Below are 24,360 nucleotides of genomic sequence, written 5' to 3' on the forward strand. Positions count from 1 at the left end.
GTGGCATAATTTTCCCTGCTATTAACTATATTTTTTTTAAATATACATATTAACGCAATCACTGCTGACCTTTTAATTACCACATTTAAATAACACGTTAATTATATCTAATGGCCAACTGCTCCAAGCGCGCCAATCGCGGTGTTAGCACTAAATGAGAAGCCGTATGCCTGATATTAATACTAATGCATATTATTTATTTATTAGCAATATTACAGTACTTTTTAGTTAATCGAAAATATTATATTTTGACAGCATTAAACACCTGGGATGTTAAGCCACTTGCTCAACCCATTAAGTCCATACTCTGACTTCAAACACAAATTGAAAAACAATATGTGTATTCACCAGACCCAGAATTCGAGCCTAGGACCCACGACATTATAAGCTGACGCGTAAGGTTAATGTAAACCTCCACTCTGTCGAGCCCAACTCTCGAAATGAACAATTTTACGAACTGGACCGCTTGATAATTTTACGAAAATATCAACATAGTTATCTAATTTTATATGTATTTAATAAAAATAAGTGTGTTAGATTTTTTGTTATACGGCCTATCTAGGTCAGATGGTCACATTATTTTTTCCACGAGACGGAGCGATAATTTTGGGAACTTAATGAAACGGAACGGCGCTTCGGCCATTTCGACCCTAGTAGAGACCCATATGATCCAATTAGGATCTGGGGGTAAACATCAAGGGAGATGGCACTTTGCAAAGAAAGTTCGAGCTGGAGCAACATTCAATTCGATGGCGAATGTCAGGACTAGGGAATCCAATCCCTAGCCAAAATTCTGATCCCGGGATTTCGAGACTACAACTTGACAATCCCGGGATCCCGGGACTGGTAACGGGATTGGCATTTTTTTCCATTGTTAATATAAAATTTTTATATTTAAATATAACATTGATAAAATCGGTCAAAAATAAATCTAATATAATTTATACTATTTAAGACTTTATTGTTAATACATATTGTATATGTTCAATCTTGGAAATACATAAGTTTAATGGAGTAAATAATATTGTAATATAAATAATAATGTGAATTTAATATGAGATTGCTGTTTCTGATAGTAAAGACTTAATGAATGCTTATGTAATTATTATGTTTATCAATCCTGGGATTCATAGGTATCGAAAATAGCTCGGGATCCCGGGATTGGAATCCCTAGTAAGGACTAATAACTGCAGTCTGTTACAACTAAATGCCACCTATTCACCGCTTACATTCTGACGGTGCTGCTTTATGGTACCGAATCATGGCACCCTACGAAGGCTCAGAACAACTTACTGTATTTAGATGTTTGTGTCTAATACTAGGTGAGCGGTGAGATAACTTTAGAAGTAACGGGGACATAATAGAGAGGTCCAAGTAGCCCCTCATCACTCTGAGAGTGAAGTGGCGAAGTAGGACTTTCAAGCCTCAAGAGAATTTCAACCTGGTTTGCCTGTTAGTCAAACCAACCGGATTTTGGCATCCTGGAAGACTGCTAAATACCATCTAAAGAATGTATACGGTATTGACATGACCTGGGAAGATGCAAGAAGACTGGCGAACAACAGAGATTCTTGGAGGTTGGAGAGCTGAGGCACAATTGGTTATAAAATAAGTAAATAATAATAATTTGTGATTTCAATTATTTCAACATCAATGTCTGTCACTGTCTACTGTTTTATTAATCTATATTGTAATTTACTCTTCTGTACCTTAATAATATGGGTCAGCCAGTTAGGGTTTCTTCAAGAAAATAAAATAAACACAATGATAGATACAACTTGGTGTAGGTATGGAAGACTGGAAAGTAATTGATGGCTTATATTGAAGATACATAATTATTAGAAAAACCACAGAAACATAGATATTTAAAAAATATTTGTGCCAACTGGGATTTGAACCAACGACCAATGCAATCCAGGTGCTGTGGTTTGTCAATTAAACTATTGATGCCATCATTAATAACGCCTGCTAGTTTATCATTGGTGATGTTATATTGTCCAGATTATTTACGTCATTCTTTTGTTATGAAGCGGTTTTTAGATAGATGTATCAGGAAAAATAATTTTCTTAATTACTATTTATCTATAAACATTTGCTGATTTATCAAGAGTATTTTTTTTCCACTCATGTTATTATGATTGCTACAGTCAGTGATATTATTAAGTCATTACTTTTTATTTGAGTAAATAACAATGTATTATCATCTTTATTTGGATAATCATGATACAGTTAGGGGGTCTTTTACGTCATCACATTTTTATATGTTATGGATACAGAGAAGCTGTAACAATTTATTGATTAATATTGTTGGAATAAATTTCAAAAAATTAACACTACAATATATGTTGTCCACGTATGTCGGTCTTAACACTTTTCGTAGGATATCAGAAAATTAAGTCATTATCATATTTAACGATAATCATAGAAATCTCGGAAAATGTGTTCAAAAACAAGGAGCGCTTAGTTTCAATAAAAAAATAAGCCCTGACACTATTTTATTTAGCACTACACCACTGGCTTAGTGTGTAAGTTAAATGATGGTTGGTATAGTTCTTTGGTTTATATCACTATCGGCCTAAAATAGTTGAGTACAGATTGAGGTACATTTATAATGTTTTTGCATGATGAACATTGTACTTTTATCAAAATTGTTTTTGAAAATTAAATCATTATGAATTAACACTGAAGGCTGTGTCGCAAAGGTGACGGCATTATATAAGCAGAGATAAAAATGAGACACATAAATATGTAACATTGTAGTTAAGTATATTTTGCATCTCAATGTTTCAATCCTAGAGAAGTTGCAAAATATTCAGGATTAGCTCTCGGTGCTATCTCTGAGACACATACTCTCATTCTTTAGCAGCTGGCCATATTGTTTGAAGGAGTCTCAATAATTTGCAGAGGTTGAAAATTCGAGGGGTGGGAGATCCTGCAAAGTTATATACAGTATAACCTCGTTTTTACGTGCCCGGAATTCACGTTTTCCCGGCAATTGTGTGTATTTTTTTCAGTCCCGATGTATTTCAATACATTTAATACCCGCATTTACGTTTTTCTTTCCCGCGATTTACGTCGGAAATATTCAAAATTTGCGAGTTACGCGCGCTTGACAATGATTGGGTCGTGATATTCGAACGATTTTTCAATAAAATTTTTAATTGAATGTTGTTTTTTAATAAAACGTTATTTTTTTAGAAACATAAAATTTAAATGTTCTTTTTTTCAATACCCCCCTTTTACATTTTCCCTCCAATTAGGTTTTTTTTTTCAGTCCCTTAAAAAACGTAAAATAGGGGTTATACTGTAGTTTAATACCAGTCTAAACAATTCATGCTTCGTAACCGATACATAAATAATATTTGTAATCTATCGATCATTATCGTTGTGCATTTCAATACCTAACTGAAATTTTGTTAATATTCAGACTGACGTCATATATGTTTAATCAACAGGAAAGTATGTAAAACTCAAATACACTGACAACACTTCTGTATATTTGGATTACATACTTGCACAGTAGATAATGGGTAATAAATAGTAATTTGAATTAAGAGTTAATGTTTTGTTTTAAAAAAAAAATAATGTTACGAATTTCGTATTCACTTTTGTACACATATGAAAAGATAAGACCTTTTCTGGAATCGTTGGTTATAAATGTATCACTCACGCAAACCGCCGAATCAAATCAAATCAAAAGGTAACCTGTTATCGCCCCCTTAGACCGACAGCCTGTATGTGGGGGGGGGGGACCCTTGGTTCTGTCCCACAGCAATGAGAATGAATAAATCAGAAGAAAAAGAATACTTTGCATCATATTAGTTTACACTGGTTATGAGTATCCAGAAAAAATAAGAATTTTTTATTAAAGTGATATTTCTGAAAAATCATAGAATTTTTAATAAAATTTAAACTTCTATTATGGCCTTTGATCAAGGATTGACGGTAAATTAATAAAGCAGAAAGTTAATGTTATTAAATATGAAAGAAAAGATTGCCTTCAGCTAGCATAATATTATCTAAAAAAAGTAATAAAAAAATTACAAAACAAATTTTGTGGTTTGAACATAACATTGATAATGAATTACGTATTTAAATAAAAAATATGACGTAAAATGTTGAGCACATTCATGGTATACGTGAAAAAGATAAGTTTCATCTGTTCATTTTTATGACAGTTAAAAAGCTATCTTCAGTTTATCGTCAGGCAGATAAAAGGAGTTTGTTATTAAATGTATGTAGTAAACATTAAAAAATATCCGGATATGATTGGTAGACGAGGAATTAAATGGATTGACCATCTTGTTATGTCAAGTTTATCTCTTGTATTAATAAGAGAGCTATATAGGCAGAGTGGCCATTGCTTTGAAGCATACAATACAACGCACATCAATAATTTGAAATGTCGTCAACAAGTGAAATATACTCTTACCTCTCAGAGTAAGACTTTTATTTTATTTGATATTCATATAACTATAAGTTTTTAATTTGTGTGTAGACGTATTAAGTTTATTTGATTGTTAAAAATATTATTGAATCTATTTTATTTTGTGAAGTGTATAATATCAATATTAATTACTAGCCAGTGCTAATTATTGTTTTTTGCTTGCTTTCGTTTGAAGAGCTGGTTGGGTAAAATTATATATATAGAATTTAACGATTTTTAAAAATATCCCTTTCGTATATTATGACTATTTGCATGAAAGATAATATGGGTTAATTCTTTGTGCGATAATAATATAATATTTCGGTCTCAAGTGACTGTTTACCTAGTTTAAAAAAACATTGTGAATGTTATAAATTAGACTTTATTTACACAGGTAATTTAATTATTAATTTTCCAATTAAAAGTGAATTCATTAATTAAGTTGACATTTAATTGAAAGATTTTAATATAAAGATAAAATAATACCTAATATAAAATTAATTAAAATCTTCATCGTGGTTTATTAAGTCGATATCTATTTTGGTTGTCATACCACTATCAATATTAGTCCTTGGAAGTTTTAATAATGGTGTGACAACTGAAATAGCTACCGACTAAATAAACAAAACCGATATAAAGTAATATATATGTTTTTTAAGTGATTTTATTTGCTTGAAAATGCATCATGTGTAATATATTATATAATTATGTTTAATAACCATATATTTGTAATTTATATTTAAAGGAACGTCGGAGAGAATCATAAATTGGTATTTTTATCTGATTACGATGGGACCCTCGCACCGATAACACCACGACCAGAGACCGCCATCATGGCTGATGAAACCAAATCGCTGTTGGAAAAGATATCAAAATCTGATAAAATATTTTCAGCAATCATATCCGGGAGACATGTCGATGATGTCAAAAATATGGTAAGAGTTTTTCATTTTTACTGAGATCTATTAACAGATATAGCGGTTGCCTGGTAAAACTCCATTATAATGGTTATATTTAATTTTTATTAGTTAGTAATTATAATGATTAAAAAATATACCTGTAAACTTCTTATATGCGTACAGTTAAATAATTATGTGACTCATTCTATTGTCTACTATTATTTGGTTTAGAAATTAATAATATAAAATATATTCAAACAATACAGATTAATACAATACAAATAATAACTGACTTTTAGTTTAAATTTTTGTATTTTGAAATGTTCCAATCGTGTTGAATTATAAAATAAAATTATGTTTGTTTTGCAGATAGGAATCGATAGTTTAACGTATGCTGGAAGTCACGGTTTTGAAATCGTATATCCAGATGGCACTAAATACACTCATGCTATTTCAAAGGAAGACAAAGAAAAATTGAACAATATAGTGACAGCCTTAAAAGCGGAGGTAAATGATACAAACTATCTTTTATAATTTGTTTATGATTAATTTGAAGCAGACTATTGTTTGAAACAATATATTATTAATAAATTATTGATCATATTAATGGTTTTTCAAAATATTACATTCTTGAATTATAATGAGAAAATTAAAAATCAATTAATAGTGTCAACCAAACATAATAGTGTGAGTAAGCTGTTTAATTATTCACTAATAATAATTAATGAGGCTAATCATTTTTTAAACTGTTGTTTTAGTTGGAAAATGATGACGATTGGGTGGAACACAAAGGAAATTGTTTAACATATCATTACCAAGAAACCCCGAAGGATAAGGCGCCAGCTTTAGTGGAAAAAGCGAAAAATATCATCAGGAGTTTTGGGCTAGAGCCGAGTGATGCTATATTCGCCGTGGAAGCCGCCCCACCAATACAGTGGCATAAAGGTAAATACTATGCATAATAATATAAGTATAGAATGTGTTCTTGTTGATAAGATATTTTTATCTGAAATTGATGACTATTGACACAAATTTAATCTGCCGTATGTAAATACCTAGTTAAATTTATATAGTACCTTTCTTGGTCTGCCATCTAATGCATAGATATTATTATATGAAACAATTTTAATAATTTTACAGTTTAGATATATAAAAATGATTTTTGAAATTGGGATTATTTGTATATCGGGGTCTGCAGCAAGCAGTGGCGAAGGGTGGAGGTAGCAGTGACGTCCCGTGGGGGTAGGCAGATTGAGCGTCGCTTGGGGGCGGCAGTTACTCGAAGGGCGGCAAGTCAAGGAGAATCATTTGGAATGAATATCTACCTAAACTTAGTAATAACGAAAATATCTTTCCATTAAAAAATTCAGCTCACTGGTTTTGTCGGGTTCGCGATATCTAGTTTACTTCCGTTGCCTTTCGACGTCCTTGGTGACCAGAAACGACACGTACTGATTTGCGAATAATTAGTCTGATATTTTGTTAGTAATGTATCCATACAACACTTTTCTTAGATGTTGGATTCATAAAAGGATCATTAAAATACTGTATGAGGCGGCATTCTGGCGCTGCCTAGGGGCGGCATTTTATCTAGGGACGTCACTGGGAGGTAGGCTGTTAAGATCCGCCATAAACAGTGCACATTAAACTTTTTCAGACATACATATTTGTTTTCATTGAAATAAGACTACAATTTACAGATAGTGTTGGTTAGTTTTTAAAATTCAATTAAACCCTGAGAAACCAAAGCCATAGTAGATAATAGTCAAAAAAAAAATATGTCTATCTATAAAATATCTAAAATTATGCAATTAAATCATACATAACTTTGAATATTTTATAAATAGAATAATATTTTTTATGTATTATAGTTCGTTAGGCAGGGCTTAATGAATTAAAAAAATTAGCCAACAATATGTGTAATATGTATTTTCAATCCAATGAAAACAAATAACTATGAATGAAAAAGTGTGCACAATTTTGTCGTATTGCCCAAATTAGGCCAAAATTATTATGGTTTCGTTTAGTCCGGGTTTAATTGATCTTTAAAAACTAACTAACACCATCTGTAAATTGTAGTCTTAGTTCAATAAACACAAATCCATATGACTAAAAAAGTTTAGTGTGCACTATTTATAGCGAATCTTAACAGCCTACCTCCACCCTTCGCCACTGGCAGCAAGAGATTTTGTATTCTTATTGTGCAGTTAACTTTACAGTATTCTAAACTGACAGTGGGTTCCGTACGATTTGTTTTAGGTCTTCACAATAAGTAAAGCGACAAAAAATTCAAATCACATTAAGTAATTATTAACTTATTGGCAATATTATAAATGATAAAAAAATGAGAAAACTTTCAAATATTTTGCCTTCGATTCGAATCTTTAAGATTTAATTTTGTTAAAATGTACAAAACGTGTATGTACTAAGTACTAACCCATTCGGTGATATAATAATGTACTTAATATATTTTTTTGATTTCTAGGTTATGCAGCAGAGTATCTTTTGAAAACAAAATATGGTAATGACTGGAACAAGAAAGTGAAGGTTATATTCGCTGGTGATGACAACTCTGATGAAAAATTGATGAAGGTATTATAAACCAATAAATAAATTACAATATGGGTAGGTAATAGACAGTAATGTCTAGTGTGGGGATATGTTTTATGCCTAGTGTGGGGATGTGGTTTAGGTCTTGTATGGGGATGTTTAGATTTTAAAGTTTAAATAGAATAAATAAATTGCTATTAGGTTAACTGAAATTTTTCTATGTTATTTAATGTGAAAGGTGTCTTTTCAAGTAACTAAGTTTGAGAATAGACAGACAGGTATGCGAGTACATACTAGAACTATTGCAGTTTATGACAATTGTCTAATTTGAATATTTTCTACAGATGTTCCAGGGTAAAGCTGCAACGTTCAGAGTGTCGTCATCGAAAGATATCAAGACATCCGCTGGTTTAAGACTGACATCAATGCAGGACGTTAAATCTGTTCTCCGATGGGTGGTTAAAACGTATTGTTGAACTAATTAAACCTTCTTATTTATAGTAATGTACATACCTCTTGATAATAGAATTAATTTTATTTATAAGCAAACTGACGAAAGGATTGTGTTAGAGGTTGAATGGTTCTGTTTGATTTATTTTAAATGTAAATAATAATTTTAGCACATTTTTTTGTGAATAAAGATAATGTTGGGTATTATGTAATATTTTTAAATCGGGAAGAATTAGTAAAAAAATTTCAATGCCTTCAGGCAAATTTGAATGGAAAATAATTTGGAAGTTGTTATTAAAAATAACAATATTTAAAAATTATATTGTGTTAAAGGCCCGGCCAGAAATCACATAAATATTAAAGGCAAAGTTAGCATAACTTTCCATATTTTTTTTGTGTTACCATTTTAAACACCCAGTTAAAATAAAATGACGATTGATAGAAAAATATAAATTCGATGCAATTAAAAAATATTTTTTTAACTTGATATTATTATATAACAAATGATTAAGTTCATTTTTTGACTCTGCTGAAAATGTTCATAATTTTGTAAATGCCCATAAATTATTTTTAAAATAAATGAACGATAAAAACATATACCTACTTAGTTAAAAAAAATATAATTGAGTATATATTTGCAATTTCAAATATCATTGCATCATCAATAATATTTTCAGATTGCAAATACTTTTATTTAAGTGATGTTATGTATAAAGTTTATATAATATCTTGCAATTAAATTTATCAACTGCGATAATTCTTTGGTAAAGATAAAGGATTTAACATAACCTTCGGTTAGTTTAGCTTTTCGTGTATTTTTTTTTGATAAGATTCAGTTTCTAGTTATAATTTTTGTAAATAAATGTTATAATTAATGTGGCTAAATCTAAATCATGCGACTGTATTCACATGTGACGTGTTTATGCCAATTAACAAATCAATTAAATACTCCAATTTTATTAATCTGCCAAATTAACATACACGGAATATTTTTTGCATATGCGTAATCTTCCCGACCTTTATGAATGATTTATAGACTTTGGGCGTACTAAGCTGGAGGGAAGCGGCTTTTGACAGACCTAGATGGAGGCAGATGCTGTAGGGGGCCAAGACCCACATAGGGTTGTAGTGCTAGGAAATAAATTAAGAAATAATGTATTTCTAAAATAAGCTTTATAATTATTTAACAATCGTGAAATAGTTTATCAATTGTATTTCATGTGTCTAAGAGGCTTTTAAAGAATTCAGCTCTCCTGTTCATTCACGCACTTTTTTTTACACTATGAGAGACCAAGCTGCCCAATGACAGTAGTTTAGTAGAGTGATTTAGTGGTAGTAGTGAAACAACCAACCAAAAAATTTAGGCTTTGAGAAAATTACATAGGTTGTGACTTTACTAAGAATTGAACCCGGAGGAGAAGCCAGTGCTTTATGTATTGCACTACAATGGTATATCAACATATGCATAATGATGGTGAGGTGTAAATGAGAGATGGAAATATAGTAAATAGTCTACAGTTTACAGAGCCATTCATTGACTTCAATCCATGCTACCACTTTCAGTGGATGGAAGGTACTCCCTCAAGAAAGTTATATGTGCTGGAAATTTCAATATTATGCACAGTGGTTGGAAATTGTCCGTTCTTGCACAAGGGATACTGACTAAATGCCCCAGTTATGCATACCACACACAATACACAGTTTTCGTGTAAAATGACATCAATATAACATCTCCTGAAGACTTATTTTTAGTGTATATATTTTTTTATTAAATCTAATTAAGAATATTAAAAAAACATTAGAGATAATTATTTAAATAATATTTATTAAAATACTTAGATAAGAGCAGTTATTAACATTGAATTTCAAGTACACGACAGATAATGAAATCCACTCGATAAAAGTGAACAAGAATTAGAATGTTAATTGGGTATGTCTACCATCTGTGCGTTTATTTTTCACATTGGAATGTATAAAAAAATATTTAATTATCGTTTTAACATTTAAAAATAATTATAATACCAAATAACAGATTTTCAATTATATCCAAAAGTAAAAGAGACCATACGATTACATACCCTGATACAGAGAAGAAAAAGAAATTTCATCTCTATTGCAACACTCACAATTCTTTCATAATACGTGTTTAATTTTTAATTTGTAGATTTAATAATTTTATTACTAGAACAATAATTATTCATTATGATAAATAATAACATTTACATACATAATATTATATCAAAGTCATAAAAACGTAATTATATTTACAAAAAATACATAGGTACATAAGTATTACATAAAAAAGATTCACATAACTTTTAATACAGAAGTGATGAAGTGAAATAACTACAATGAAGCTAAATTTGGAAACATAATTGACATAATGATTTTACAATATTATCTAAAATGCCATTACTGACCATGAGATTTTTAAATTTTCAACTAATTTCTTTGTATATATATGACAATGTTTTCTGTTCTGGTAAGCCTTGGAAAAGAATGATGCATAGTATACAGATGAATAGTTTAACATGTTTATTACAGAGCAATAAAAAAATATCTACAAAGGACATGAGTTAGAAAAAAATATTCGTAAAGTATTTCATCAGAGTTCAAATACGACCTCCCAATATATTGTGATAACTCAAATATAAATATTGGGGTATGCGTAACAATTATAACTTCTGTTAAGAAATCTTTTCGTCAGGGAGCCAAGATCGTCAAAGGATTGTAGAGTTAATTGAAGGTAACTACTGCAAAGCATGTAAGTAATTGGATTACAATAATTATTGCAGTAAAAGAAAGACATAGGAAAGTACGAAGATTTGGAAATCGGACGGTTAGTATGCCTCATATTGGACATTATTAATAGTAATGTGACTAATTTAATCAAGAATATTTAATTGTCCTTAAAATATTTTCGAAACATTAAACGTTTTTATATGTATGAATAAATGCGACTGGCAATATTACAATTGAAATAAACTAAGAACTAGTATGAGATATCACCAGCCAGGATATAATGAAATAGAAAAGAAATATTGGATACATCGCCAGGGCTTTTCTGCCGGGCGGTTGGCTGTCTCCGAGAAATGCTGTGGAAGCTGGAAAACCAAAAAAATGCACAAGTTAATAATGTAAATCCTATATTTCATTTTGTTCTGCAACACTAATTAATATCATGCTTCCAGCAGTTCTGGATTATTCTCGATTGTATGACCCTCCCGCAATCCCGTTTAGGTTGGATAATTGAGACTATAGGTACTAATCAGTTTTGTAATAAAATCTCAGAATATTATTTTTATAGATATTTATAAAAAAGCAAATACTTATAAGAATGTCAATATGTACATACCAAAAGTTGCCCAACAAAAACCGAGAATGGTGATGACTAATCGAAGAAAGAATAGGAATTTTGTCTGGTCTGCGAGAAGAATTATTCTGCAAATCAACAAAGCCACTGCCGTTGGCAATAAGCAGTATCCCAAAACGCAAACAGACTGGAAAAATGATCTGAAAACATTACGAAATACATTAAAGTTAATACAGATTAAGAGTTTTACCATTGTTTAAATTAAACCAGTGGTTTCTAAACATTATTTTACTAAGCCTCGTATTTCAAAAAAAATCTTGGCAGACACCATTTCAAATGTATGAAAACGAATTAAAGGTTAAACTATTAGCTTGGAATTTGGAATTCGCTAGTTTAAACAGATTATCCAATTTAAATAACGCAAGATAATGAGTAAAGGCTTTAATGAAAAGTTTGAAAGTTATACTATAAAGATCAGTAGTTAATTACAACCCTTGAAAATTCCACTCACAGTTTTCACTGGTGAGTAACAAAGTCCCTTGTTAAGTGAATTATTATATGATATTATATTTGGCATGCTGCGTTTCCACGAACGAGTGATTGACGTCTTTGATGTACAATGGTGTTTATTATACCCTCGTTTATATTACTGGAGATTAAAATGTAATGTGTTTGAATTTTTTGGGTCTTTGGTGAATTTGCCAGAGGCAGACAGGTCTTTCCCTTTCTGCCCATCATGGCTCTGACAAGTGCAAATTCAAGCTGGCATGTGAGGTGATTGGTTTCAAAATCGGTTACCTCTATTTCAATTTTTTTTGATATCTTCCTTGATTCTCTAAAAACTTTTCGATGTATATTCATAATATGTCAAATCCAGTCCCGTTTGTTAGTAAAATAGTATTAAACAGGAGGTTGATTGCAATTTAGGTTATACTCAAAAGTTGCACATTTTTTATATTTCAGAACCAATTAATTTTAACATGATTTTTTATTACTTTTAATGATGTTGTTATTCACTAATCACTTTTATATGTTTGTAAAAAGAAAATTTGTTTGATGGTTTTTTTTACAGTTAATTCAAAATGGCGGATTATAGGGAACTGTAATTGAAACCAATAGCCTTATGCCTATTTTGCAGTGATTTTTCGAGGATTGATTATGACTATAATAAATATGACAGTTCAAGCATGTAAAATGACTATAAAATAGTTTAAACTAGTTTGAATGCATTCAACAAATAAATAAAGCCTCATATTCACTTGGGGACAAAATGTCCCTCAACATGACGCGCAACACATAGTCTATATGACGCTGCAATGTTGCACGCTGTCCCCCAACGTTGCACGCAACATAGTGTGGCATTTCTACGTGACGTGGGATATGTTGGATGTTATCGCTTCGTTGGTGAGTGTAGATGGGTGTGCAACGTGTCACGCAACATGAGTCAATCGAATATCCACTCTTCTTTTTGGTGTGTACAAGCAAAATGTTCCGCGACATTGTTCCCGAAACATCGACATAGATGTTGAGCGTCATGTCCCGCGACATGTTGCTCCAGTTGTCCCTAGTGAATACATGGCTTTACGTACACAACTAGGTGTAAACTAATGTCTTTAGGTTAGATTTCTTAAAGGGGGTTTGATATCTTGTTTACCACCTGGTCACATTTTTTTATTATTATTTTAAACAAACATTGGGTGTACAATCTTAACCTTTTTATCGCGACATAATTTCGCTCATGTACTTGTTCGGGCGCGCTGCGATTTTTACGATTCATAAATCATACCGAAACGTCATTAAAAATGTACCTAAAAATCCACTGAGTGGCTCTAGCTATAATAAAACATTCCTTTTAATTTTACAGCATGTGAAAATAAACAAAAAGATCGTAAATTAAGCAACAGAGCTTTAAGAAATTCTGTCATACATAATAAAGCACGCTTGGAGTACATACCGCAGAGTGAAGTGGCCTCTATGATACCGGATAAGTGGTAGACACTTGCGCCGATGATTAATGTTCACACGTTTTTTAACACCAACACAGAACGCACACAATCGTTATTGTTATATTATTTCCTTACAACTTGGTCTCATATTTCAGTCACACCTAATTAATGTTTATGGCTTAACTATATTTCAAAAATTGATTTTGTCATGGTAGTCATAAAAACAGGGCACAGAGCATAAAGCGACATCACATGCTTCACACATAATGTTCGTCATTTTTCTTTTTTTATCTTTAGTAGTTGAAGCAATACACACACGACATCTTCGATATGGTTTTGTTTTATTTACTGTTGTAGGAATTTTACGGGGTAAATGTCTTAGGAGTTCTGTTTTTAAAATTCTTTTTGGGTTATTAACTACACGAGTAGTTTGTGATGTCGATGGTCTTGAGGCACTGCCATATGTTTCGATTAATTGCCGGATTACGTTTAATTGAAATTCAGCTAAACTAATTTTTTTACCGGTGATAACTTTGTAAAGTATGCTACTATTTAATAAAAATAAATCTATGATGTGGAATCCAACCTTTTTATACCACTTAAGACTCTTTCGCATACACGAGAGGCTGCTCAACATCATGTCAGCTTTGTCTACCGTGCCCATATTTTTATTATAATCCACAACGCATTGTGGTTTTATAATGGGTTGTCCTGTGGCCCTATTAATTTTATCTGTCGGTACCATGGAGTCATCGTGCATGGTACTGATCATATGCACTTCCCGCCTATCATGCCATTTTAACACGAGCAATGGGCCACGGTTAAGAGATTTTACTTGTCCTTTCTTCAGTTTATCAAATTTTGGCATTGACTTTCGTGTTTTACGTACCGTGCCGCAAGCATTTGTCTTTTTTTTATGTAGAAACTGAAATAATTCTGGGCTGCTGTACCAATTATCACAAAATAGTTTATGCCCTTTACCAAAATAATCCTTCATCAAAGTGGTGACAACAGCCCCAGATATTCCCAAAAGTTCACTATCACTTATTTCCGTTTCTACACCACAATAAATAATAAAGTCTAAAATATAACCGGTTTCCACATCACAAATCACAAATAATTTGATTCCAAACCTATGTCTTTTTGACGGTATAAATTGTTTGAATATTAATCTCCCTTTAAAAACAATGATACTTTCGTCGATGCAGAGATTTTCGTTTGGTAGCATTGTTTCTTTGAATATTTTTCTGCAGTGGTCAAGAAGTGAGCGCACTTTATAAAGACGATCTCCAGTAGGGATTTGGGTATCAGAGTAATGTAGCATTTGTAGAATCAACTCATACCGATCTCTTATCATAGTTTGGCCAAATATTTTAGAATTTAATAATGGATCAGCACTCCAATGTTCTTCAATTGTGAGATGGCGATTTCTTGTCATCAACATTGATACAGCATAAAAAACATACATCTCTTCTGGGCATGTATCATACCAGGCATGGATCCTTGCATTCGGAGTGTGGGCTTGTGTGTTGAGCATATGGTTGTGGTAATTATTTGTATGGTTAACTATGGTATTCATTATTGTTTTGTTAAGAAAATGACGAAAAAATTCCATTTCTGTGGAATTTTCATTGAGCTGTACACTAGGGTTAACGCCTGAGTTGAAACTATCAAAATCGTATGTGATCGGCACGAAGGGACCCGCAGTCCACGATTGGAGTAAACTGTCTGGTGCTGCACTGGTAGACGGTTCAGCCACTCCTTCATCACTGCCTATATTGGAAGGCTCGTCAACATCGTCGGGATGTTCTACTAGCGCAGCTTCTTCATTATCACTTTCCATCTCATAGTCCGAATCCAAACATTCAACATCAGGGATAGACATTTTTATTTAAGGGGGGACATGCTCGTCGAAGGTCAAAATTGAGTTTTTATTGTATATTCAAACCATGATCCTGGACACTCCTTAAACGTTGTAGATGATCTATTTATATAATTTTGAAGCCTTATTATCCTTTATAGTTATTTTAAACATTTGATGACTGCATGAAGTATTTTTGTTACATAAAATAGTATTCTTTTAAACGTCTCGCTCTAATGTTTTAGAATATAGTCATATTTCGGTACATAACTGTGCAGTGGTGTTAAGATTTTTTACATTTATTAATTTTTAAACGCATTTATAAAACCATTAGCATAATTTATTACGAGATAATTTTTGTAAATTATTCACGATAAAAAATTATATTGATAATCTCTGTGATCCCAAATTTGACAAGAATTAGGCATTTTATTATTCAAAAAATCGGCAAGATTAACACATTTCAAGACAATTCTAAAGATATTTATTATAAGCTATGTCTTTGACCATTCAAGTGTGATAAACATCTTATGAATAATGATTGCTTTATAATAATTATTGACCTAAGAATAAGGTAGTGTTTTTTTGAAATAAGCCATTTCTTTTGTCATTCCCTAGTGGTTAAGCTACAACATACGGCCGTAGTCATAAATTGACAAACTATAATTGAAGTAGGGAGTAAAATGATATTGACGCGCGTGTTTGAACATGTACCGTTTAAAAAAAAATAAAAAAAAATTCGGTTAGGTACATGTTCAAACACGCGCGTTAACATAATTTTACTCCCTACTTTAATTATAGTTTGTCATTTTATGGCTACGGCCGTATGTTGTAGCTTAACCACTAGGGAATGACAAAAGAAATGGCGTATTTCAAAAAAACACTACCTTATTCTTAGGTCAATAATTATTATAAAGCAATCATTATTCATAAGATTTTTATCACACTTGAATGGTCAAAGATATAGCTTATAATAAGTATCTTTAGATTCATCTTCAAATGTGTTAATCTTGCCGATTTTTTGAATAATAAAATGCCTAATTCTTGTCAAATTTGGGATCACAGAGATTATCAAAATATTTTTTTATCGTGAATAATTTACAAAAATTATCTCGTAATAAATTATACTAATGGTTTTATAAATGCGTTTAAAAATTAATAAATGTAAAAAATCTTAACACCACTGCACAGTTCTGTACCGAAATATGACTATATTCTAAAACATTAGAGCGAGAGGTTTAAAAGAATACTATTTTATGTAACAAAAATACTTCATACAGTCATCAAATGTTTAAAATAACTATAAAGGATAATAAGGCTTCAAAATTATATAAATAGATCATCTACAACGTTTAAGGAGTGTCCAGGATCATGGTTTGAATATACAATAAAAACTCAATTTTGACCTTCGACGAGCATGTCCCCCCTTAAACACTAAATATGCTATTATAACTTAACAGTTTTGAGGAAATTTAAAGTTTTAATTCACTACACAATAATATTAAATTTTAATCTTAGTTCTTTATTCGACTAAAATGAGAAGAATTTTAATCATCACTTTCCTTGAAATAAAAATGAGTGGCCGTGAATTTTGAAAATCTATTCTACATTTTTTAATTTAAATTTAAATATTTTACAGATTATTATTTACTTATTCTCAATTTTTCGTATGTATTTCCATACAGTACAAAAGATTTATTATAGGAATTTTAAATTATTTATGTGTTAATAATTTCGTTTTCACTTTACAACCACTGATTTAATTCATAAAATCACTTTTCATTTAAAGAATTAACGCACATAATTAATTATTAACAGAATGGCGCATCAATAATAATTTTATAGAAAACCGTAAAAAACTTTGAAATGTATCAATCACAACACGAAAGCAATCGACTGTTGAAAATTATCACCGCACTAGCCGATTTCATGTATGAGATCATTAACATCAATTCGCGCCGGCGCAAATTGCGCAAAGCAACTAGCGGTAAATTTTGAAACCAATCATTGGAAATCTGTTTTACTCCAATATCGACAGGGTATGTGTCTTTGCTTAATTTCGAATTATCTAAAAAGTCTTATTGAAAAAAAGTCACAGATGTCAGTAAAGGAATAACCCAGCTAGTTTTTCAAACAAATTTCGACTGTATTACTCGCCGAATTACGAAAATACGGAGGTAGAAACTTATGGGCACTTCTGGATGCCCTTAGCGGTGAACGGTTTAACTATCATGGGCATTTCTAGATGCCGTTAGCGGGAGGAGGGTTAAATACAGTTACATAATACAACATTATGGAATGGGCGGTGGAATTTCGCTGCCTGGTGGTAAAAAATATTTGATTACATTTGTTTGAATGTGTGTTATGGGATAATAATAATACCGGCGTATAAATCGACACTCTAATTTCAACTGTCTCCTAAAAACATCTCTTCTAGGTAGAGAGTTTCGTGGCTAATCCCCTCGCTCAGGCAACTACTAACACATCTGTTGGTATTTTTTTGAATTTTATCCCGAAAACGCGGGAGTTTTGAAATAAATAAAATAAAACTTGGTCTGATTAGGTCAAACAATTATTTGTATCGTAATAATATATCAGAATATTACAATGGTAACAATGGGTATGAGAATTAATTTATTAGTTGTGCAGATTTATCAACTTACATATTTCCACCGAGAAGTTTTGAGTTGAGAGTTACAATCATAGATCCAATCCAAACAATTACAAATACTTCAGCGAACTCAGGGCCTCCGTCATTAGAGTTATCAGCTTTGTCAGTGGTGCCTTGTAGCACAGTAGCCATCAACGTGCAGAGTAAAAGAGGCCCCCATAGATCCCCTATAATGAAAATTAGACAAACATAAAAATTTGTCCCAAGTATTGTAATATAGTAAGTCGTCGACTTACGCAAATTCGACTTACGTGAATTCGTACTTACGCAATTTTTGTGTCATTCTACGATTAGAACAGTTATACTCGATTAAGTTCGAATCATGGATTATGTAAAAAAAATCAGTAGCAAGAAATGGAAAAATTATTCGTAATATGGATAGAAGGTATACAGCAACAAATTCCAATAAGCCTTATGCTAATACAGGAGAAAGCCATAAGACTATACTTCAGCTGAGGCATGGTCTAAAAAGATTGTGACTACGCGACGCGCAGATTGTGCAAACGACGCGTGACGAAAAAAACATAATTTGTCATAAAAAGTCAACATGCGTCCATTTAATGTTATGTTTATTGTTATTTAAGTAATAATAATAATATATTCATTGTTTCATTCATATGTTTTGTTTTTTGAGTAAATACGTAACATTTTTTAGTCATCTTTACACGATTTAAGAATATATTCCTCCGACACCATCACAAAACAAATTGACGTGCTCACAGGTCGAATATCGCTCTCCGATTGGCAACGCGTGCGGAATTACGTCCCACCTATTGTTGAAAATTATTTGCCGTTATCATCAAAGTAACAGGTGAGGCTGGCAGTGCAGATACAGAGGGAGCTATGAATTTTATCAAGTCTAGCAGAAATCATAAAAAATGAGGATAGGATTGTTTTCTTAAATAGTAGGTCCGTTTTATTTTCACCTATCTTTTGAAACTAACACATATTATTTAAAAAAATGCATACTTTAAATTTTATTTGACTTAAGTGATTTTTTGATTTACACGAAAATCTTTGGAATGAATTAATCACAGAAGTCGACGACTTACTATATTAAAATTTTATATTTTACTTTAAGCTGATTCTAATCAAAAAGGTTAAATAAAAATACAATATCAAAAACCAAATACACAGCACATCACTGAAAATGTGTATGTCTTTGGGGAGCATATTGAATAGTTTTGCACACCTCGCTAATGGTGCCTGATAAGCTTGACACGAGGAAACAGTTCTGAACCAGAGTAGGTCATGGCTGAGATCACGTAGGTAAAATAGTAATTATTAATACCAGTACCTTCAATGGTCAGTGCTTCTGATAATTTTGCCAACGGAATCACAATTTAGATATTGTATTGATAAAATAATAAATATTTAGGGTAGTTAATAAAATTTCGGTCAGGTAAGTACTTACATTCTTTAAGGAGGCTCGCTTTTTCTTTTGGATAGAGAACATGTAAAAATTTCACTCCTACGGCTCGCAAATCTCTTATCTGGGAAAATAATGTGCCTACATTAATATAGAACGATAATATATGAATTACAATTTTATATAGAATATAATGAGTTAAGTAACGATATTAAGCAATAAATAAATCCCTTTCTCCTTTTAGGTACTGTGGATGAACCTATTCTAATGACATTGTTGCAAAGATGTAACTAGTGCTTCACACTATAAGAGAATGAGCCTATATTTCAGATAAGCTAGTTACTTATGATTGGTCAATACAATCAATGGTGGTCCTATTTTTTAAAAATTCATTTTTAAACAGCGGCTACAAACATCCACGATCGAGTAAGGTTAGGGTGTCCATTTGAATCGTAAGCTGTGAATCGTGGGTTCAAATTTCAAAATTCACATGTTATTTTCTCCAGGGTGAGATGACCTAACGGCTTGGGCGAAAGCATTACAAATATTCCTCATAAAGAATGTCTATTAATCTAAATCTCAAAGAGAATGAGCCTATATTTCAGATAATACAATCAATGGTGGTCCTATTTTTCAAAAATTCATTTTATTTTTAAACAGTGGCTACAAACATCCACGATGGAGTAAGGTTAGGGTGTCCATTTGAATCGTAAGCTGTGAACCGTGGGTTCAAATTTAAAAATTCACATGTTGTTTTCTCCAGGGTGAGATGACCTAACGGGTCGGGCGAAAGCATTACAAATATTCCTCATAAAGAATGTCTATTAATCTAAATCTCAGTCTGTAGAGGTCCGTATGCTCTACTTAGAAGCGAACATGTTAATTTGTCATTTTTTTAAGCAAATGAGGAATTGAATATAGGTTAAAAACTTACCACTGTATCTTTGATAGGTTCGTCCAGGGTATTGAATTCTAATTTTCCATCAGGCCCCATTACAGATTGGGATCCTGGGACAACCATATCACCTTCAACACTCTCGGTGAAAGAATCGAACATCTGTAATAAATAATTTAATAAATAAAATTTAGAATCCTGCAATGGTTGTATTTCAATTATTTGACTTATTTCTGCTTTGACCGTGTTCGCTTTGAGCAAGATAGGAACGCTTGCTTTCTGTTCCAGGTTTTACAGGCTTGAATCTCACACTTTGTTAAATTCATAATAATATGTTGTTTTAACACGTTGATCGCCATGGGGGTCACCGGTGACCGGCATTGGATTACTTTAAGGGGGCCATGGGGGTCACCGGTAACCGGCAAAGAAGACCTAACTTAGAGTTGTTCTACAGCGCCGGCGGGCACGCGTGCAGTGAATTTTTCGATACGCGGTGACCGGCATGGCTCTTCTGTATATTACTACCACTTGGCCTGAAAATATTTCTTCCCAGTCACAAAATATAGGCTCACTAATATAAAGAATGTACATAATGAAAAAAAAAGTTTTCCTTTTAAATTGTAAATGTGTTTTTATTGATATAAAAATAAAAATTAAATAGATTATAAAAATGTAAGTTATAAAAATTATGTAAATAATATAAAAATAGAATTACAAAAATGATTATAATGTATGTATACATATATTTCCAGTTTATGTGTATCCAGGTATTATACTACCCAATTTGAAAACTTTTATTCCGTATTTGTGCCTTTTCTGTTTATTATACTATTTAAATCTAAATATAATTCAACCTCGAAATGGCACCATGCTCTCGTCAACACATATGGACAGGTGACCGGCGAAATGGCCGGCCTGGCGCAATATAATAAATTAACTTGTTGGCGCCACGACGGACACATGTGGCCGGCACATCATAAAAACCAATATTTAAGTAAAAAAAATCATCAAAATGAAAAAAAACATTATATTCTTTCATAACCTATCAAATAATACCTTAGAAACAAATAATCAAACTATTTTATGTAAAACTAGTTGGCGATTAATGTGTTATGCGTTTTTATCTAGCTCATTGACCTCATCGCTTGAACTTATAGCTAACAACCAATCCCCGTAAAAAGTATGTTAGATACCTCCATCTATTTTCTTTTATTACTTACCAACCATGTCCGATCCCAATAACATAACGATCACAAATTTCTGTTTTTATGAGAAATGGATGTAAGCCACTTGCTCAACCTATTAGGTCCATACTCTGACTCATGAAAAACAATGTCTATTTGCCAGACCCAGAACTCGAACCTGGGACCCACAACATTACAGGCAGCGCGGCCATCGTGAGCGTTTCTTTTTATTAGAGAGTAAATATTATTTATAAAAGTGTTTGACTATAATATAATATGTATACCCGTTCCTTGATTTATGTGGTTTTGCAAAACACCTGTTTTTTAATCAAGGTAGTTATTTTTAATTATCAGCTCACTCTATTGAGTTTATTTCATTCGTTCCAAGTTAATGTTGGTAATTTAGACTACGAGTATTATTGACTGCAAAGAATTTGAGCAACTGTTTCTCTGATTGGGGTCGGTGCGATCGCTCTGAAACCGGGAATGTTTATCCCCTCACTTTGGATGGTCTCCATGTCTTCTTTAAACGGTTTACGTTTATGCAGTTTTTCATGAAACGTACCTATTGTCTAAATTGAGGGATGAGTGTAAATGTAAATACAATAATGTGGAGAACTTCCTATCAAAATGTATTTACTGGATCTTAAAAATGACTTTAAATTAATAAAAGGATTCATTTCCTATAAATTATGAAAGGTTTTTGTTGATTTCGCCATCTAACAGTTAAATGTTAAAATGAGAAATACAAACATATTGGTATGCAGTTTTATTATTATCCTTTTGTATTCCGAGCAAGACTAATTATTCAAGATAAGATGCTACATTTCAGAACCGTACCAGTTCCAGAAAGAATTGGCGATTCAAGAAAATACTAAATAAGGTATTTCTGCAGCCAATTTCAATGTATAATTTCTTGTAAAGCGGCATTTTTAAATGTTCATGTCAAAGGCAAGGCAAGGCCAAGCCCTCAAAGAGTTAGTTTACTTTTGTTAGGAGTAGCGCAATTGAAATGTCATAAACATTAATTTCATTGGCATAAGGTTAAAATAAAATATTATTAAAAACAAAATATACGTAAATCTTAAGAGTAATGTTGATATGGTTGAAATGTAAATTGAGAAACATAAACACGTCGACTATTGTACGTATTGTCACATTTATTATAAATAACAATATATCTGCGTATAATTCTGGTATAATGAAAGTTTCTATTTTCAATTAAAACTATTTTAAATGCCATACTTACTTCTAATCTGGCTTCTTTCATGGTAATGTTTTTAATAATTTATCGAAAAGAATTCCTTAAATATCAAACGTCAGACTGACAGTAAAACTGAGTATTCGATATTGCCAGTGCATAAAATAATTATGTCCACGATAGTAAGTTTGCCAGTCTATAAAATACAACTCGTAATAATAAAATGAAATTATTCCTCCCATGTCTATGTATAACCTCTTTGCAAAAACCAGATCTTCAGGGTTTTGGTGCAGGGTAGAAGTGCGACTTCTTTATAGCAGGTGGTGGAATGAATAATAAGCAAAGAGATTGAAGACTGGCACCTTCCAATCTCTTTGTTAATAAGTGTTTTTTTTTAAATTTTATTTTAATAAAATCATGTAAGAGTCGACCAATCTCTTAGAGTTTTACATTTTTTTTAGATAATTAAAATAAAAATATTGATAATTCTATTGAAAATCAATACATTTTATCAATTATTTTTTACGTTTCTAATAAAATATTTGAAAAAAATAGTTGATACGGTTCAAATACGATCCAAGTACACTTGGACCGAGTGTCATCCAAGTGCACTCGTATGAGACATCTTCATACTAATTATTCCTATCCAAGCTACTTGGACTGCGTCCTACTCATCCAAGTTAACTTGGATAGGAATAAATAGTATGAAGCTGTCACTTGGATGGCACTCGATCCAAGTGTACTTGGACCGTACCTGGACGGTGTCAACGCGGCTTTATTGACAACTTTTCACTTTTTGGTTTCACTTCTGTGTATTAAAATGAAAGAAAAGATATATCACAAAATAAAAATGCATATTTTGTTTAGGTACCTTGTCAGTAAAGTTATACTTCTTAGTTGATTTAATTTAATTTTGATTAACTTTTAAATAGTACCTACCTATGGTATAATCAGGCCTCGAAATGACCGGTGTTCCATTCCGGTTCATGAAATCCGCTGGGTTACCCCTCCGTTTCGTTGAAAAATTAAGTTGACCATTAAATTTGATCTAGGTAGGCCATAATATAAAAAAAAATCTTACAATCTTATTTTTATAAAATATACATAAAATTAATAAAAATGTTCATATTTTCGGAAAATTATCGCTATCTAAAATTTCCATTTCGAGCGCTGGGTATAAATATTTAAAACCACTGGTTCATGATTTAGATTTATGAGATTAAAAATAATATTGTGGTTGATTTAAATTTTAATGGAAATAATATCAACAATAAAAAACACAAAAATATTATGTTGTGATTACCAATATTTCGTCAGTTTTGTTTTTATTGTTGGTTAATTTACAGTAAAACTGTTGATGCAAATGTTTTTTCACCTGTTAGGTCTTGCGCAGACATACCTAATAACAACAGCGACATGATACAAAATTTCTCAATCTTTCTTTGTATGAGACTTTTGCACATAGAGCATTTTGCTGTGTCGAACATATGTGATTCACTGCAACAATAATTATTGGTGGGTCTGCAGTTCGACGTAGCCACCTACAACTGGTTTCCCATGAAAACCACTAGGACCGCTACACGCCTGGTTATTCA

The 24,360-nt window shown here is 31.8% G+C and overlaps 2 protein-coding genes across 3 annotated transcripts in view; one reads left to right on the forward strand and one right to left on the reverse strand.

The window, feature by feature from the left end:
- The first annotated feature begins 4,124 nt into the window (after positions 1-4,124).
- The window catches only part of LOC147078502 (uncharacterized), a 34,804-nt gene continuing 14,568 nt past the window's right edge, over positions 4,125-24,360 (forward strand). The window contains exons 1-6 of one of the 2 annotated variants that reach the window (XR_015072175.1): positions 4,125-4,440; positions 5,172-5,361; positions 5,695-5,832; positions 6,084-6,270; positions 7,811-7,917; positions 8,220-9,350. Coding sequence is in view for 1 of the 2 variants with exons in the window: in XM_085960174.1 (XP_085816300.1) it covers positions 4,403-4,440; positions 5,172-5,361; positions 5,695-5,832; positions 6,084-6,270; positions 7,811-7,917; positions 8,220-8,351 (792 nt within the window). In the remaining variant the exon portion in view is untranslated. Of the gene's footprint in view, positions 4,441-5,171; positions 5,362-5,694; positions 5,833-6,083; positions 6,271-7,810; positions 7,918-8,219; positions 9,355-24,360 lie in introns of those variants that run through there. The other variant, XM_085960174.1, reaches the window with a different exon arrangement.
- On the reverse strand, positions 10,165-22,914 carry LOC147078503 (protein YIPF6). The gene is made up of 6 exons (XM_085960172.1): positions 22,814-22,914; positions 20,420-20,542; positions 19,531-19,609; positions 18,109-18,283; positions 11,681-11,838; positions 10,165-11,429 (listed from the first exon to the last, which is right to left on the reverse strand). The coding sequence occupies exons 1-6, from the start codon at positions 22,832-22,834 to the stop codon at positions 11,311-11,313; spliced, it is 675 nt and encodes a 224-aa protein (XP_085816298.1). The 5' UTR covers positions 22,835-22,914; the 3' UTR covers positions 10,165-11,310.

The sequence above is a fragment of the Rhyacophila brunnea genome, unplaced genomic scaffold, assembly GCF_057557595.1.
Source record: "Rhyacophila brunnea isolate RB1 unplaced genomic scaffold, BYU_Rbru_1.0 scaffold_11, whole genome shotgun sequence".
In the NCBI taxonomy this organism is placed as follows: domain Eukaryota; kingdom Metazoa; phylum Arthropoda; class Insecta; order Trichoptera; family Rhyacophilidae; genus Rhyacophila; species Rhyacophila brunnea.